At 58.0% G+C, this 16,522-nt stretch overlaps 1 protein-coding gene across 3 annotated transcripts in view; it reads left to right on the forward strand.

Moving 5' to 3' along the window:
* Window positions 1-16,522, forward strand: part of TMPRSS2 (transmembrane serine protease 2) — a 38,163-nt gene that overhangs the window by 16,371 nt on the left and 5,270 nt on the right. For all 3 annotated transcript variants that reach the window (XM_076000058.1, XM_076000053.1, XM_076000060.1), the window contains exons 5-13: window positions 252-371; window positions 5,235-5,361; window positions 7,005-7,115; window positions 9,404-9,447; window positions 10,311-10,482; window positions 11,569-11,744; window positions 12,707-12,802; window positions 14,806-14,948; window positions 15,710-15,862. In XM_076000058.1, the coding sequence (XP_075856173.1) occupies window positions 252-371; window positions 5,235-5,361; window positions 7,005-7,115; window positions 9,404-9,447; window positions 10,311-10,482; window positions 11,569-11,744; window positions 12,707-12,802; window positions 14,806-14,948; window positions 15,710-15,862 (1,142 nt within the window). The remainder of the gene's footprint in view (window positions 1-251; window positions 372-5,234; window positions 5,362-7,004; window positions 7,116-9,403; window positions 9,448-10,310; window positions 10,483-11,568; window positions 11,745-12,706; window positions 12,803-14,805; window positions 14,949-15,709; window positions 15,863-16,522) is intronic.

Below are 16,522 nucleotides of genomic sequence, written 5' to 3' on the forward strand. Positions count from 1 at the left end.
TGAAGTCACCTCTGTGTGGCAGAGAGGACCTGTGAGTGCTGTCCAAACCCAGACACGGAGCGGGTCCTTCCCACCGGCCCCGTGGAAGCAGAGTAGCCCAGCGCTGAGTCCACGCGTGGATGCTGGTGGCAGGGGCACATCTCCTCCTCGTTCAAAGCCGGGGGAGCGATTGGGTCTCCTTCTCGGGGCCGGAGCAGGGTGGGGCGGCGCGGGCGGGCTCCAGCCTGACGGGCACCCCCTCCCCTCTGCAGTGGCGAGCAGGTGCGTGGGCTCGCAGGTGGAGTGCGGCTCCTCTGGCATGTGCGTGAGCCCGGACCTCTGGTGCGACGGCGTGTCCCACTGCCCCGGCGGCGAGGACGAGACCCGGTGCGGTGAGTGGCCCCCTTGGGAGCAGACCGCTCCACCCGGGGTGGGGGTCTCCTCGTGGCCACCGTGCCTGCAGCGGCCGGGTATGGAGGGCTGGGGGGTGGCCAGGCCACAGCACGTGGACACACCACATCACTGAAGCCCGCCAGAGGGGCTGTGCTCCTGGCGCCACGTGGCAGGTGGGGGCCAGCCGGTGGGTCCCAGCTGCCACCGCCGCCGGACATCAGCTGAGACCAGCGAACGGTTTAACGTAGAAAGGGGGGGATGCACTGTGTCACCCCCCAGACAAGCTGCCTTTAAAGCCACATCTGCTGCCACGGGGGGGCTTCTGTTTGCTTCCATTGTTTGTTTATTTTAATTGACCAGTAAACGCCGTATACATCTACGGTGCGCTACAGGGTGCTTTGGTGTGTCCGCTGGTGGGATGCTACGTCAGCTATTCGACATACGCGTCACCCCACGTACTCGCACGTCTTATTTCGTGGTGAAAACACTTGAACTCTGCTCTCCCGGCAGTTTCCCAGTATACGACATATTGTCGTTCGCTGTGGTCGCTGTGACGTCATGGATCTCTTGAACGCATTCCTCTTGTGTCACTGAAGTTTCGTGCCCTTTGACTAGCATCTCAGTTCCCCCACCCCACCTCGGGGATGCCCACCCACCCTGCCGTCTGGTTTCCGAGAGTTTGGCTTTTTCACACTCCGCACGTGAGTGAGTGTCTGTCTGTGCCCATTTCACGTGGCTCATTTCACGTGGCTCATTTCACGTGGCTCATTTCACGTGGCTCATTTCACGTGGCTCATTTCAGGTGGTGCAGCGTCTTCCACGTTCATCCTTGTTGTCGCAAATGGCAGGACTTCCTTCTTTCCTCAAGGCCGACTGGTGTTGCATTGTGTGTGTGTGCACACCACAGTTTGTCTGCTCACCCGCTGGCGGACGCTGAGGCTGGCGCCGAGTCTCAGCTGCTGGGGTCGGCGCTGCCGTGCACGCGGTGCAGGCGTCTCTGGCGCGTGCCTTCCTCTGGACACAGGCAGGCGTGGGAAGCTGGATGACACGGTGGTTCTATTTGTAATTTGGGGGAACCTGCACACTGTTGTCCATAGAGGCTGCACCCGTTTGCATTTCCCCGAACCGCGTGCCAGGGCTGCCCTTTCTCCACATCACCAACACCTGTCACCTTTGTCTCTTCCGTCACAGCCATTCTAACAGGTAGGAGGTGACACCTCATTGCGGGTTTGGTTTCTATTTCCATTTTCAATCAATGTTTGAAGGCGATTGCAAGGGAGGTGAAGTGGCTCTAGCAGGGCGAACGCTGCCCGCACATGGGAGCTTTGCTGAGAACTGCTGGCCCCAGAGCTCCACGTGCACGCGGGCTTGACTCGGCCCTGCGGCTGGCGCAGGGCTGCCTCTCGCCTCCTCTCCTTCTTCCCTAGAACTTGTCTTGCAACCATGACAACACGTTCCAAGCCTGGGGACGCAGCACTGGGAGTGGTACGTGGGTTCACGTTTTGGTTCGTGATAAGCACACTCTGACATGTTTACACTAGAACTGTTTCTTTTTAAATAGAAATTTCAGGGTTGTAGAGTCCGAGGAATCACCAGAAATCCCTGCTCTCCTCTCCTCTCCTCCCGTCAAGTGCACTCCCAGCTCCTTGGGGTTCTCTTTCCTCCCCTCCCCTCCCCTACTATCCAGCTGATCTTCAGCACTGGATAGCATCCTGAAAGTCGTTTCTATGGTGACATGGGCTCCTCTTCCTTTGCCCATTGGAGCACAGTTACTGTGCCAGGCCCTTCCTGGAAGACATGTGGGATCTCTCCACCTTTGGCTGCAAGATGCAACGCTCCAAGCCTGTGAGCGCTCAGTAGGAAATGCTCCCAGCAGTAAAATTGCTGGCTCAGAGGGTTTGCGAATCTGTAATTGGATAGACCTCCCTCAATTTGGTTTTATCCAATTTCCACATTGATCATTCATATAGAACGAAACAGAAGAGCAACGACATTGTGTGTGTTTTCTTTTACATATTAAACCAGAACAGGCATGTGGTGTGCCTTTTAATTTGTCCGCCTCGTACAATGGAAATTATAAAGAATGTTACTCATCCCATAGAAAACATTCAAGAACGTGTGCCGAACTTTCTTTCCAAGGGCGTGTGTGTGTGTGTGTGTGTGTGTGTGTATTTTAACACCAGTGCACTTTCAACTTCTATTGCTATCTTTTCTGTGTCTTTCTCAAAATCTCAAAAGAGAAACAAAAGAACTGACTCTAGTTAATAATACTGTCCTGTGTTCTTGAACTCTGCCAAGAGGGTAGTTCTTAAGTATTCTCACCACCAACAAAGAGAAAATCTGCCAAAAAGAAAACAGTAAGTATGTGAGGCGATGGATATGTTAATTAGCTTGATTGTGGTGGGCAGCTCACGATAGACATGTATCAAGCCACCTGAACATGCACCATTTTTATTTGTCAACGTTACCTTGATAAAGCCTGAAAAACATTCCTAATACCTACCAAAAAAAGAAAAAAAAAAGAACTGCTTGAGACCATTTCCAGCTCTCTGTATGGCCAACTACCATCTCTTCCTAGTTGACAGTTGAATGCAGATAGTTGGAAGGAAAAACAAAATCTCTAAAGTCATCCACAAACCGGGCATGAAACGTCTACCTTACTCTCTACCACGTCACGGTGGCAGTTTTATTTTTAATTGTGGAAGTGTATTCAACTTCAGTTCCTTTAAAATAATTATTAGACTTTGTTTTTTAGAGTAGCTTTAGGGTTATGGAAGATTGAACGGATAGTGCAGGGAGTTCCACATACCCCTCCCTGCACCCAGCAACATCTCGAATTAGAGCTCGTGGCAAGTTCATTACACCTGAGGAACCAGTTGGAGACATTGCTGCTAACTAAAGCGCTCAGTCTGCATTCGAATTCGCTCTTTCTGTTGCCCAGCTCTGCGGGCTTTGACAGACGCACAGTGTTGTATACCCACCGCTATAGTGTCATCTAGAACAGTCCCGCTGCCCTCAGCTCTCTTGCGCTCCTGTTTCTCCCGCTGGCCTTGGCTAGCGAAGATCTTTTTACTGCCTCCCCAGTTTTGCCCTTTGCAGAATGTCCTAGAGTCGGAATCCCGGAGCATGTAGCCCTCTTTCCCTTAGGAATGAGCATTTAAGGTTGCTCCGGGTCTTTTCACGGCTGGAAAACGCATTTCTCTTTAGCACTGAGTAATATCCCACTGTGTGGCGGTAGCCGTTTGTTTATCCATTCCTGTAAGCCGTGGCCAGCTCCCACGTGGTGTTGGCCTCACTCACCACTGAAGCATCAGAAAATAATCCGACGTGTCCCGTCGTTGCACGGGGGAAGGAGCCCCCGGGTGTCAGGCCGGCCAGTGAGTCAGGGCCACGGGCCGGAGGAGAGGCGTGGGGCGGAAGCATGACCGGGCCCTCCGTTTATGCTTTAAGCCACGTGTGTCCGCCCAGACCGCACGGCTCTGTTTACGTGCATTCGGCTTTCATGAGCAAGTCACACGGGACTCGGTGTCTGGCGGCTCGCTCTCCCGCATAGCATTCATCTGAATCCCCAGGCCCCAGAGGGTCCCGTTCTGTGCCCGCGCCACGCTGGATGTGTTCCCCTCCCCGGCGGAAGGCTCTCAGAACTCTGGGGTTCGGCTGCCTCTGGGGAGAGAGAGAGGGGGCTCGAGTAGGGGGGAGCCTCGACTGCATCTATGACATTTCGTTTCTTTGAATAAAAGAGCTGAGGTCCAGGATTTGGGCGAGAGGAGGCCCCCTGTCCCTCAAAGTGGTCGCTTAAAGAACACTTTCGAAAAAAATCTTTTATTTATTTATTTTGAGACAAGAGTCTCGCTTTGTTGCCCAGGCTAGAGTGAGTGCCATGGTGTCAGCCTAGCTCACAGCAACCTCCAACTCCTGGGCTCAAGCAATCCTCCTGCCTCAGCCTCCCGAGTAGCTGGGACTACAGGCATGCGCCACCATGCCCGGCTAATTTTTTCTTATATATATTAGTTGGCCAATTAATTTCTTTCTGTTTATAGTAGAGATGGGGTCTCGCTCTTGCTCAGGCTGGTTTCGAACTCCTGACCTCGAGCAATCTGCCCGCCTCGGCCTCCCAGAGTGCCAGGATTACAGGCGTGAGCCACCACGCCCGGCCTTTTATTTAATTTTAAAAGCAGCTTTACTGAGATATCATTCACATGCCACAAAATTTATCCTTTTAAAGTAAATTTGGTGGTTTTTACACATTCCCTGCCATCAGGTCTGGAATATTTTCGTCATGTCATAAAGAAACCCCACACCCTGGAGCTCCCGCCCTGTATCGCTGCCCCTCCCCCGTCCTAAGCAACGACTGACGTTTCTGCCTGTGGATTTCCCACTCCGGACACGCCACACGTGTGGGATCGTGCGGTGTGCGTGGCCTTTGTGACCGGCGCCCCTCATGCGCACGGTGCCGTCCGGGCTGACCACGTGGCAGGGGCAGACCTCCGCTCCCTCCTGTGGCCGGGAGATGGTCCACTGTGCATTTTGGATACGCCGCGTTTCGCTCACTCATCCGTGGTGGACGTTTGGGTGGTTTCCACCCTTCGCCTCCCGTGAACAGGGCGGCAGTGAACACCTGTGCCAGTTTGTGTCTGAACACCTGTTCTCCATTTTTTGCGTAAAGCCCACGTGTCAGCAGGGAAAGAGCAGGCCGGCGGCCTCCCCATGCGCGGTCCGTGCCTCGAGAGGGGTGAACCTCACGTTGCCGCTACGTGCAGAGCCTTGGTGTCCTGGGGGAGCGTGGGGTCCGCTGGCAGTTAGGACGACCCAGGAAGGGACGATTGCGTGAAACTCACGGAGAGTCCTCCTTCTCTGTGCAGTTCGTCTCTACGGACCGAACTTCATCCTTCAGGTTTACTCGTCGCAGAGGAAGTCCTGGCACCCCGTGTGCTGGGACTACTGGAGCGAGAGCTACGGGCGGTCGGCCTGCAGGGACCTGGGCTACGGGTGAGTACGGGCCTGCGGGGGGGGGGGCACGTCACGGTGACGGTGACGGCAGGAACACGAGAGATGCTCCTGTTGCCTCCCGGCAGAAGTGCCAGCACACAAATGCTGGGGACAGTTGTCCCCTTCCAAAACTGGTCCCTGTGACCAGCAGGGCGCATTCGTTCTGCCAGAGCTGTGCCTGGCACATTGGCGTGTGCCTGTGGACCACGGCTCACCGTCACCCTGCCTGAGTGCCCCTTGGCCTCTAGAGACTCCTGGTTGCTCGGGAACACCCAGTGCCATGGTCACTGGGTCAGGGGTACAGGCTGGAAGTATTGAGGGGCTCGTTTTCCTTCCTTTCCTTTTTCCTTTCCTTTCCTTTTTCCTTTCCTTTTCTTTTTCCTCTCCTTTTTCCTCTCCCCTTTCCTCTCCCCTTTCCTCTCCCCTTTTCCTCTCTCCTTTCCTTTCCTTTCCTTTCCTTTCCTTTCCTTTCCTTTCCTTTCCTTTCCTTTCCTTTCCTTTCCTTTCCTTTCCTTTCCTTTCCTTTCCTTTCCTCAGTCTCTCTCTATTACCTGGACTAGAGTGCAGTAGCTCACTGCAAACTCAAACTCCTGGGCTCAAGTCACCTCCCTGCCTCAGCCTCCCAAGTAACTGGGACTACAGGCATGTGCCACCATGCCAGGTAATTTTTCTAGAGATGGGGTCTTGCTCTTGCTCAGATGGGTCTTGAACTCCTGGCCTCAAGCGATCCTCCTGCTTCAGCTCCCCAGAGTGCTGGGATCCCAGGCGTGAATCTGGGCAGGCTGGTGGCTCTTTTCCTGAGGCCCCTCTCAGCCCGGGCTGAACCCTTTGCTGCCCTGGGGGAGGGGAGCTGGGACTGGGGCAGAGGAGAGGAGGGCTGGTTGGGAGATCAGCAGGGAGAAGTCCTGGGCTGCTTTCACTGCATTTGGGAGCCACTGAAGGCTTTTGAGCAGGGGAGAGCATTGATCAAATTTATGCTTTAAAAAATCCCTGCTTGCGGCTTGAAGGAAAGGTGGGAAGAGTTAAGAGGGAGTGTTCCTGGCGGGGCTTATCAGCATTATTTAGGAATCCTGGCAGCCATGGGACATGGGAGAAAGGGTCACATTATTTATTATTTCTCCTATTCCGTGGGGGTGTCTCCGTGTGCTATCTGTGCAATTTTAGGGATTCTATATACATTTTCAAAATGAATCGCCACTTGGTAAGGGAGTTGGCATCTTAGCGGGTGGAAGGCTGCACAACGCCGGCCCTAAACCCCAGGGTCGGTTACGTAGCGAAACTCCCATCGCAGTTCAGGAACCTGCTGGAATTTTGTAAGCGGGACATTTTAATATCTGTACATTTTATTTGATTGTAGGTATGTATGATTATATACTCATACATCCTTATTCTCACCATTTCTTTCTTCTGACCCAAGCTAGATTGGAAACCTGACATTTCATGGTTATTGGATCAAAAATAGTTATAATTCATTCAGTGTCACAGGGTTTGAGCGTGTGATTTTGTTTTCCAAAATGCTAAGGTTTTCCCCTCCTACCCTGAGCATCATACAAGAGAGAGAGAGGTATCATGATCTAGCTTAGGAATTGTGCTTGCTTAAGCCCCAACCATTATTATAAATAAGATTTTTCCGTCTCTTTTAGGAATAATTTTTATTCTAGCCAAGGGATAGCAGACGACAGCGGGGCCACGAGCTTCATGAAGCTGAACGCAAGCGCCAGCAGCCTCGACATCTATAAAAAGCTGTACCACAGGTATGCGGCGATTTCTTTTTTTCTTTGAAAAATGTTGTAAGGAGACCTACGAGGAGGTCCCCCAGGAATCTCGTCCGGAGTCTGATTTTTCCAAGCTGTGCGTGCGGGTCTGGCGAGTTTAGCACTAGGCAGAGCCTGGAATCCCATCGGGACTGGGGGCTCTACCTGCAGGAAGTGACTGAGGTTGCTTTGGCACTTTGTTCTCAGTCGCCACCTGCCCTCATTGGGGGAAAACTTGGCAGACTTGAAAGCTGTCTGTATGTACCTGCTTGTGTCAGGGTGTGGCCCCAGGAACCCAAGAGACTATCTCGGGGCCCCAACTGGGGTGGCCAGCCCATCCTGGCTTGCCAGGGACTTTGCTGGTTTCAGCACTGCAAGACCTGCCTCCCAGGAAGCCACTCCACTCCAGGCAGCTGGGACGGTGGGTCCCCTGGGCCCCAACCCATGAGCCGCAGTGCCAGGGGCCAGGCCAGGGGTGGGCAGTGTTCGGGGGGCCTGGGAGTGAGTAGCTAGTGCAATCCAGCAAGCTTTTCCTACACCTCGAAGCTGACTTTTGGCCCTGGGCAGAGCACAGTACGTCCAGTGGGTGGGAATAAACCCAAGCCACGGGTCACGTGATTGCTGGCTGACCTGGCAAGGAGGGTGGAAGAGCGGGTGGACTTAGGCTACTCATTCTGGTTTGCATGGGTTTAAAATGTCTGCAGCGTTGCCATTACCTGAATGGTTTCCACTGTCAAAGACACATAGTGTCCTTTGCGAAGGAGCTTCCTCACCTCCCAGGTCTGGGTGCTCATGCCCAGGTGCTGGGCACACCTTCCTGCTGGCTGGTGGGGGGTGGACAGGTGCAAGTCCTCTTAGCACCGCCCCACCTTTCCTCTGAGTGGGAGGCTGGGGGCAGGTTTGCATTCCTGGTGGCTGCTGGCTGAGGTGTCTGGGGGGGCCTGGCTGTCCCTGGGAATGCGGGACAGGATGAGCCAGGTGTGCCCATCAAAACAGCACGGGCTGTGGTTTGCCTGCTGAGAAGCCAAACACAGCTGCCTGGGCGCTTTGTAAATGCAGAGTGGTGCTTTGTCTTCCTGGGTTACCCGGACATCAGGGCGGGGGAGGGGAAGAGGAGACTGCCACCCTTGGCAAGGGCCTTGGGAATGCAGGGTGGCTGGAGGGTTTGGAAGAAAGAAGAGAAGGTCATTGTCTGGTATTCAGGCAACGTGGCAGGGGGTGGAGGTGGGGAGGGGAGGGACTTCCTCTTTTCCTCCTGGAGTTGCCCTTTAGTCCCCAGGCTGCGGTGAAAAACCGTGGTGTGCAGGACGCTGGTGGCTGTGCAGTGTGGGTCGACCTTAGGATTCTTAGAAAACATCTTCTTTTAACGGGGGCGTGTCTTTGCCTGGCATTGTCAGTGCCCCGGGGCTGAAGTCCTCCAGGAACTCATCTGTAGTCCCCGGGGGGGGGGGGGGGGGGGGGGGGCCGGGGTGTCTCAGTAAGAGGGTATCAGGAAGGGCCCGTTGCAGGACTTGGGCTCGTGTCAGGTGGTTTGGGAGAGGTTCGAAGAAGTGGGGCTTTCCTGGGGTTAGATGCTATCCAGAAACTGGGTGATTCTCTGGTCGCCGCCTTATTTATTTTTTTTCTAGAAGGTGGTTGGAATGAAGCCAGGCTGAGGCTTGTGGGTGGTAAAGAAGTGTCTGTCCGTCTGTCACTGAAGTTGGTGGGGATGGGACAGGAGGGGACCACCGGCCGCCTCTTGGCCTCTCGGCACCCGGGGAATGCGCTGTAGGACCGAATGCATCACTCACTCCTGTTTCGTCCCTGACCTGGGATGTTTGGCTCCCAAATGAACAACTCGCGTTTTCCCTCTGCGCCCAGGCAAATTGCTGCTCGTGATGTTTTCCATGCCGACAAGCTTCCAGATGCCTTACAAAATTAGGGGATGATTTTAGATTCCAAGAATCAAAATAAAGACTAACCCCCTTGCATGCCTGCCCTCACAAGCACCCTGTGGGTTGGCACAATTTATGATCCCGTTTTACCGATGGGGGAAAATAGGCACAGAGCGGTGAAGTGACTTGCCCAAGACCACACAGCTGGGCTTTGAGCTGGGAGCTTTGGCCTGGTGTCTGCCCTTTGCCACTGCCCCGAGTAGACCTACTCACCTCACTGGGGTCTCAGTGGTGGGTCCTCCTCTGTCTGGGAGACAGGAGAGAGCACTGGAAACCAATATCCATTTCTGGGTATTTGAGAGTCAGGCGTCCCCTCCTCTGTTATACTGACCGACTTTCCCTCTCCCCGCCTAGTGACTCCTGCCCTTCGAAAGAGGTGGTGTCTCTGCGCTGCATCGGTGAGTCCTGCTGCAGACAGCCCTAAGCGGGAAGCCGCCGTCACCTCAGGGGAGCGTCCCTCTGTGTCCCCGGGGAGTGCGAGAGGGAAAAATGCGCCCAAAGGCCCGTCCCGCTGTCCGGGGGCTCCTGCTTTACGTTCCGACGGGCTCTCCAGGCCTTCGCTGGGGTCCAAGAGGCATCTGCTGAGCACAGCCCAGCTCGAGACGCGGGCCAGGCCCCATTCTTGGTGCTGCACCCAGGCTGGGGGCCTGGTGGGGCCCCTTCCCCAGGAAGTTCCCCGGGTGGCCCAGCCAGCCCTGGCCGAGGCCCTGGGGTGGACTTGAAGCGTGTCCCACGACGTCCTGGTGTGGCCACCTGGCGCTCAGCGGCTGTGACAGCTGTGATGTGACTGAGGGGGAGGGGGTGAGTGAGTGTGCGGGTGAGGGGGTGAGAGATGACCCCTCACTCACCCAGCCCCTCAGCCACCCCTCACCCCCTCACCCCTCACTCACACGCTCACTCCCTCCCAGCCTGGCCCCCCACCTTCCTTTTCTGTAGAGAAGAGTCCTGGGGCACCATCAGGCTCTCCAGCCCCGCCCCCTGGCTAGCGGGGACCCCAGAGTCTCAGCCGCACCTGCAGGGACCTGGCACTTCCCGGGGACAGGCCGGCTGGAGGGGTGTCCCTGCCCCGCTGAGTCCTCGGGGTCAGGGTCCCACAAAGGGAGTGTGAGGCGGCAACAGTGGCCGCCACCGGCCCGGCAGCCCAGGACCCCGGGGAGGGTGGCCCCGGGTGGCACCTGGGGTGGCTGGGCAGGGCTGGGCGTGTCACTGTGGCTCCCCTGCCGGTCTCAGGGGCCCGCTGGCCTTTGCTTGTCGCCCTCAGCTTGCGGGACCACCTCGAACTCGAGCCGGCAGAGCAGGATCGTGGGGGGCTCGGGCGCCGCGCTGGGGGACTGGCCCTGGCAGGTGAGCCTGCACGTGCAGAACCTCCACGTGTGCGGAGGCTCCGTCATCACCCCCGAGTGGATCGTGACAGCCGCCCACTGCGTGGAACAGTAGGTCCCCCACCCCGTGTGGGCCGTGGGGTGGCGGGCGCTGGGCAGACTCCTGCTGCTGGCGCCCTTTGGGAGCCCCCGGGTCTTTGTGCATGAACGAGACAGTGGAGGCACCGGTTCGGCACCACTGGGAGGCCGGGCGAGCTGGCTCGGAAACCTGAGGCCACATCCGCCCCTCAGCAGCGTGCCCGGAGCGTGCCCTGCACGCGGGCTCTGGGTGTTGGGGTACGGCCTGGCGGGAGGTGCCCAGCGGTGCTGCTGCGACCAGGCTTCCTTCTCCCGCTCTGCCCTGCCCCTGCGAGATGCCCTCGTCCGCTCGAGGGCTCCTGTCTCCGGGGTGCCCGTCCTGGGAGAGGGCACACTCAGACACGCCAGGGCCCGCGTGCCGCCATGCTGGAAGGCTCTTTGGGGCCGAGCATGCCCGGCCGTGGCATTGCCATGCAGACGGTGGGGCGGGTGAGGGTGGCCGTGACTCCCAGCGGTAGCTTTTCTGGGAGACACATCCCTGCTCCGCTTTTGCTTGAATACATCGTTTTGGGGGGCACACGTCTGTGTCTGAGGAAGCCTGCCTCAGCAGCCGTGGTTTTCTGCCGTGGAGAGGCTCGGCCTGGCGTGACTCCCAGCCCAGCCTGGGACGGCTCTGCGGAGCGGGGGGTGGGGGGGGTGCCAGGGTCACCACCAGAGCGTCCCCCCTTCCCTCCCTTCACGCCGGCCGAGCACCCTCTGGCAGTTGGGATTTGCTTTTTTAAAAGGGAAACACCTAGGCAAAGGGAACACTTAGGCTGATGTCAGAGTTCGAGCCTGTTCGTCGGCACACACTTATTAAGCACCTACTGTGTGCCAGGAAACGCTCTGGCATCAGAAAGCAGGGAAGGCCCAGCCGTGCTGGAAACGGCGTGTGAAGCCTCAGGAGCCGTCCCGGCCCAGTTCGAAGGCGGGCGCAGGGGAACCGGGAGGAGCAGGTTCCTCCAGGCGCAGCAAGAGCGAGGACGAGGGCAGGGGCGGGGCGGACGGGGCCCTGTGCCGGAGCCCGGCCGGGTGGCCCTGGCTGCGAGGTGCCGAGCGCGGCTCCCCCTTGCCCCCCAGGCCTCTGAACAGCGCGCGGCACTGGACGGCGTACGCGGGGATTCTGAGACAGTCCTTCATGTCCTACGGAGGCGGAAACCGGGTGGGAAAGGTCATTTCTCATCCCAACTACGACTCCAAGACCAAGAACAATGACATCGCGCTGATGAAGCTGCAGACGCCTCTGACTTTTGACAGTACGTATGGCCCGGTGATGCGCCCCTCGGCCAAGCCTTAAGGGGACGTTGATTGGAAGTAAAACCTGCCCTGAGCTGCACGGCGGGGCGGCAGGTGCGCGGCGTGACGGTGGCGTGCGGTGGGTGAAGTGGCGTGGGGAGGGAGGCGCCATGTCTGTTCTCCACCATGTGGCGATGACAGCTCGAGCCACAGGCTGAGTCTAGAACACGGCTCTCCACCGCGCTGCTCTGGCTGTGGGGGCCGGCTGTTCTTGGTGGAGGGCTGTCCTGGGCGTGGCAGGACCTACAGCAGCCTCTGCCGCTGGGTGTCAGTGGCTCCCGTGGCTGTGACAACCATGGTTGCCTCCAGACATTGCCAGATGTCCCCTGAGTGGCAAAGACGCCTCCAGTTGAGCACAATTGGTCTATAATTTGTGAAGATAATTTATTGTTTCAATATACGTTCTGAAAGCAAGATGCTTAATTCAAAACAAACGTGCTTTCCCTTAGCTGCTTATTTGGCCACGGCTCTAGTCTGTCCCAGGGTCTGGGACGCTCTAGCCCCACCTGGGCACAAAAGCCAAACCTCGTCCCTCCCCGAGGTGTTTGTATTCACGCTGGCAAACGGTTCATGCAGAGAAGAGCCAAAGCTCAAGTGAGGGACAAGCTGGTGCCACTGGCTTTTTGGCCGTTGACCCCCGAGTGTCTTTCCCACCCTCTGTCACTCGGAGACATGGTGAAATTTTAGAAGAGAGCTAGCAAAGAATTCCACTTATAAGCAGCATGAGTTCTTGCCTGCTGGGAGGAGGGCTGGAGGGACGGAAGTGACAGTGCCACGACACACTGGGGTCCCGGGTTCTCCGGGCAGGGTGGTGGTGGGGCCGGGCCCAGCGGGCTGCCCGTGGGGAAGGGCCGGGCCGGGCCCACGGCTGGGGCCTTCGGTGAGACCGGCCTGGCTCACGGTGTCCTCTCCTCCTGAACAGACAATGTGAGGCCAGTGTGCCTGCCCAACCCGGGCCTGATGCTGGCGCCGGAGCAGCCCTGCTGGATCTCCGGGTGGGGGGCCACCGAGGAGAAAGGTGAGGTTCCTGCACGCAGGCCCGCAGGGCCCGTGGCGGGGCGCTGGGCTCGGACTCGGAAGGTCCGGGTTTAATCCCCGTTCTACCACTCAACAACTGGATGGCTCTGGGCAATTCCCCGGTCCCCGTGCCTTAGTTTCTCCATCTGCTACATGGGAAAAATGGTGCCCTAAAATGGATCACTAAGATCCAACGGGTCAGTGTGTAGAAACGGCTTTTTGCAGCATAAGGGCCCCATAAATGTGAGCAGTATAGCGTCCCCGTGTTTGTGCCCGCTGCCACTAAGGCCCACCTGGAAGTCCCACCAGGCCCTTCCATGGCTGAGTGATGGTGGGCTTGGCGAGGGTGGGCCCTGTGACCTGTCATGGCCACCTGTACTCCACTGAGGGCTTTGTCCTTCTGCGGAGGCAGACGGGAGCAGGAACCGGACCCCTGTGTGGGCTGCCCGCCCCGCTGGCTGTCACTTGCTCTCCGCCCGGGGGGGGTTTCCAACGAAGGGACCCGGCTGTTTTGTACGCATGGAAGGTTGCAAGCGCTTAGCGATACAAAGGTTCATCGTATACATTATTTACATCCTTCTAAGAAGCATTTAGCTCACATGCAAAACCAACCCTTTAAAACAAGGGAAAGGGTAGAAGGGCTGGGTGATTCAGGGGGTACCTGGGGAGAGAGCTGGGGGCCGCCCCGGCATCTCGTCTGCAGGAAGGCACAGCAGTTGGGCTGCACAGCCGGGCACGGCCTCATGGCGTCTAGGACCAGAGGGAGCACCAGGAAACTTTAGTGGCACACCTAGGACGGCTGGGTGCTGGGAATGCTGCACTGAACAGAATAAGATGAGCATGTTTCCCTTGGGGCCTTCACGCCACAGTGGTGTGTGGGCACTCGTGGTCACACAGCCAGGGGGACAACTGAACTAGGTGCTTGCTGACGGCGGAGGGTGGTGATAGCATGGGCCCAGCTACTTTGAAGGGGTGACCAGGGCAGGCTTCTTGGAAGAGGTGGCATTTGAGCCTGAATTTGCCCTGAATGGCAGGTGTGGAGAGGAACAGCAGGGCCAGTGATCGGGGGCCAAGGGCGTGGGTTGGGCCAGCTGCACAGGCTCACGGGCTATGGTGAGGACAGCGGCTTCTCTCCCTCGCGAGACAGGGAGGTCCTACCCAGGGCAGTGCCCTGATGTAACAGCTGTGTGGGGTGTCACGGGAAGGGGGGGGTCAAGAGGAGGTGAGGATGACAGTGACGAGGCCATCGCTGTGGTCCCCTGGGACATGATGGTGGCTCAAAGCAAGGTGGGGGTGTGGACGTGGGGAGGCGAGGATGCCTTTGGGCTGGCGCCACCAGACTCACTGCTGGGCTGGATGTCAGCGGGGGAGAGTGAGACGTCAGTGGCAGGCGGTGACTTCCTGCTGTGTGGCCGGAGCCCCAGGGCTGGTGGTGCCATTCCCAAGCCGGGGAGATTGAGCAGTAAGCATCTGGGGCGGAGGAGGCGTGATGAAGGGCTCTGTCCTTGCACGTGCAGCCCGCGGTGCTCAGTAGACAAGTGGTGGGGGACGGCAGGAGGGGACGGCAGGGACAGCGGGTGCCAGCCGTGCCCGAGGGGCTCTGACGTGCAGGGAGCCCAGAGGTGGCAGTCTGGCAGGTCGTGTGGGCTCACGAGCCCCCGCGTGTCTGGGAACGGCAGGTGACGAGCAGGTGACCAATGGGAAAATCGGGGAAAGATTCCCGGACACGAAGGCAGTCCCGTGGCTCCAGAGTTAGCAAGCTCTGTTCCCTGACGCTGAACCCCAGCTCTGCCTTCCACCCGGGCCAGCCAAGGACAAGCCAGGTTGCCCAGGGGACGGCCTGGTGGCCTGGTGTCAGGCAGGGCGGAGGGAGGGAGGAGAGAGGGGCGCAGGCAGGTGAGCACGGACAGGTGTGTGCTGGCCCTGGGGAGGCACAGCCACACTTCTGGGGGGACCCCGACAGCACCCCGGGGGACAGAGCTCGACCAACCACCCTGTCCTTAGGGAAGACCTCGGACACTCTCAACGCGGCCCAGGTGCGCCTCATCGAGCCCTCCAAGTGCAACAGCAAATACGTCTACAACAACCTGGTCACGCCCGCCATGGTCTGCGCAGGGTACCTGCAGGGGACCGTCGATTCCTGCCAGGTGATTGCAGCTTTGTGTTCAGCCTTTGGGCCTTCCCCGCACCTGTGGATTCGCCCGGGAGAGACAGGGCTTCCCGGGCCCCTGGAGCCTCCCTGGGGACAGGCAGCCCGCTCGGGGGCAGCGTGGGAGGTGGCGCTAACAGCCTGAGAGCTTCAAGTGGCAGAATTGAGTGCCACCAGTGAACCCTGCACGCTCTGAAAAACTTGTGTTTGGTAAAAAGTGTCACTGGAGCAGAAATAAGTATTTTGACTATTTTAAACTATGAGCAGCAATTTATTTAATAACTATTCGCTGGTATAGACCAACGTTCACGGCTAGTGTAGTCTCTTTTGGGGACTGTATCTCTGTTACCCTCACCCCTCCAGCCATGGCCAGTGGTAGGGACTTTTTTTTGTTTTTTTGAGACAGAGTCTCACTCTGTTGCCCAGGCTAGAGTGAGTGCTGTGGCGTCAGCCTCGCTCACAGCAACCTCAAACTCCTGGGCTCAAGCGATCCTCCTGCCTCAGCCTCCCGAGTAGCTGGGACTACAGGCATGCGCCACCATGCCCGGCTAATTTTTTCTATATATATTAGTTGGCCAATCCATTTCTTTCTATTTTTAGTAGAGATGAGGTCTTGCTCTTGCTCAGGCTGGTCTCAAACTCCTGACCTTCAGCCATCCTCCCGCCTCAGCCTCCCAGAGTGCTAGGATTACAGGCGTGAGCCACCACACCCGGCCAGGGCTTGGTTTTCTGCTCTGGGTAACTTGCTCTGTCCCCCAGGGTGACAGTGGAGGGCCTCTGGTCACTAGGAAGAACAGCATCTGGTGGCTGGTCGGGGACACCAGCTGGGGGTCCGGCTGCGCCAAGCCTAACCGACCGGGAGTGTACGGGAACGTGACCGTGTTTGCAGACTGGATTTATCAGCAAATGAAGGTAACTTTCCCCTCCCCACTCCGACTGGGTCCCCTGATTGCTTGACCCAAGCCCGAGGCCGGCTGGGCGTGGCTCCATGGCCAGAAGCTGACTGGTGACGGCAGTGGCAAGAAGCAAGGCCTGCCTCCCGCGGCCACGGGTCTGCCCTGAGGGTCGCCTTCCCCAACCCTTGGAGCCAGCCCATCGCTGCCACCCAGGTGCCCCCGGTGTGTGGATGGAGAGTCTGGGCTCGGCTTGCAGGAATCTCCCTCCTGCTCTGCTGGCCACGCTTTGTCCTGGCTCAGTGACTCAGTTGTCCCCCCAGACCTCGTCACACCAAGCCCCGGTGGCGGCAGGCAGAGAGCAGAGGGGACAGCTGTGCCCGTGTCACAGCCTCTCTGGGGCTGCTGAGTGGGCCTGGGCCACCCCCAGGGTCTCGGGGGTGGAGAGGCAGCTGGAGCTCTGTGGGTCCCCAGACTCTGGCACAGGGAGGGCTGTGAAGGGAAGGAAGAGCCCAGGCTCCCCGGCCTGACTCGGACTGCCTGGGCCTGGGGCACTGCCGCCGACCGGGGTGAGAGCCAGACCTCCCATGCCCAGGGCCTGGGGGACCACAGTCTTCCCAGTGTCTGCCTTCTCCGGGGCCAGGCTGCCGGTGAGAGAAAACCTTCTATTTTGTCTCCT

This window comes from Microcebus murinus, chromosome 1 (genome assembly GCF_040939455.1).
Source record: "Microcebus murinus isolate Inina chromosome 1, M.murinus_Inina_mat1.0, whole genome shotgun sequence".
In the NCBI taxonomy this organism is placed as follows: domain Eukaryota; kingdom Metazoa; phylum Chordata; class Mammalia; order Primates; family Cheirogaleidae; genus Microcebus; species Microcebus murinus.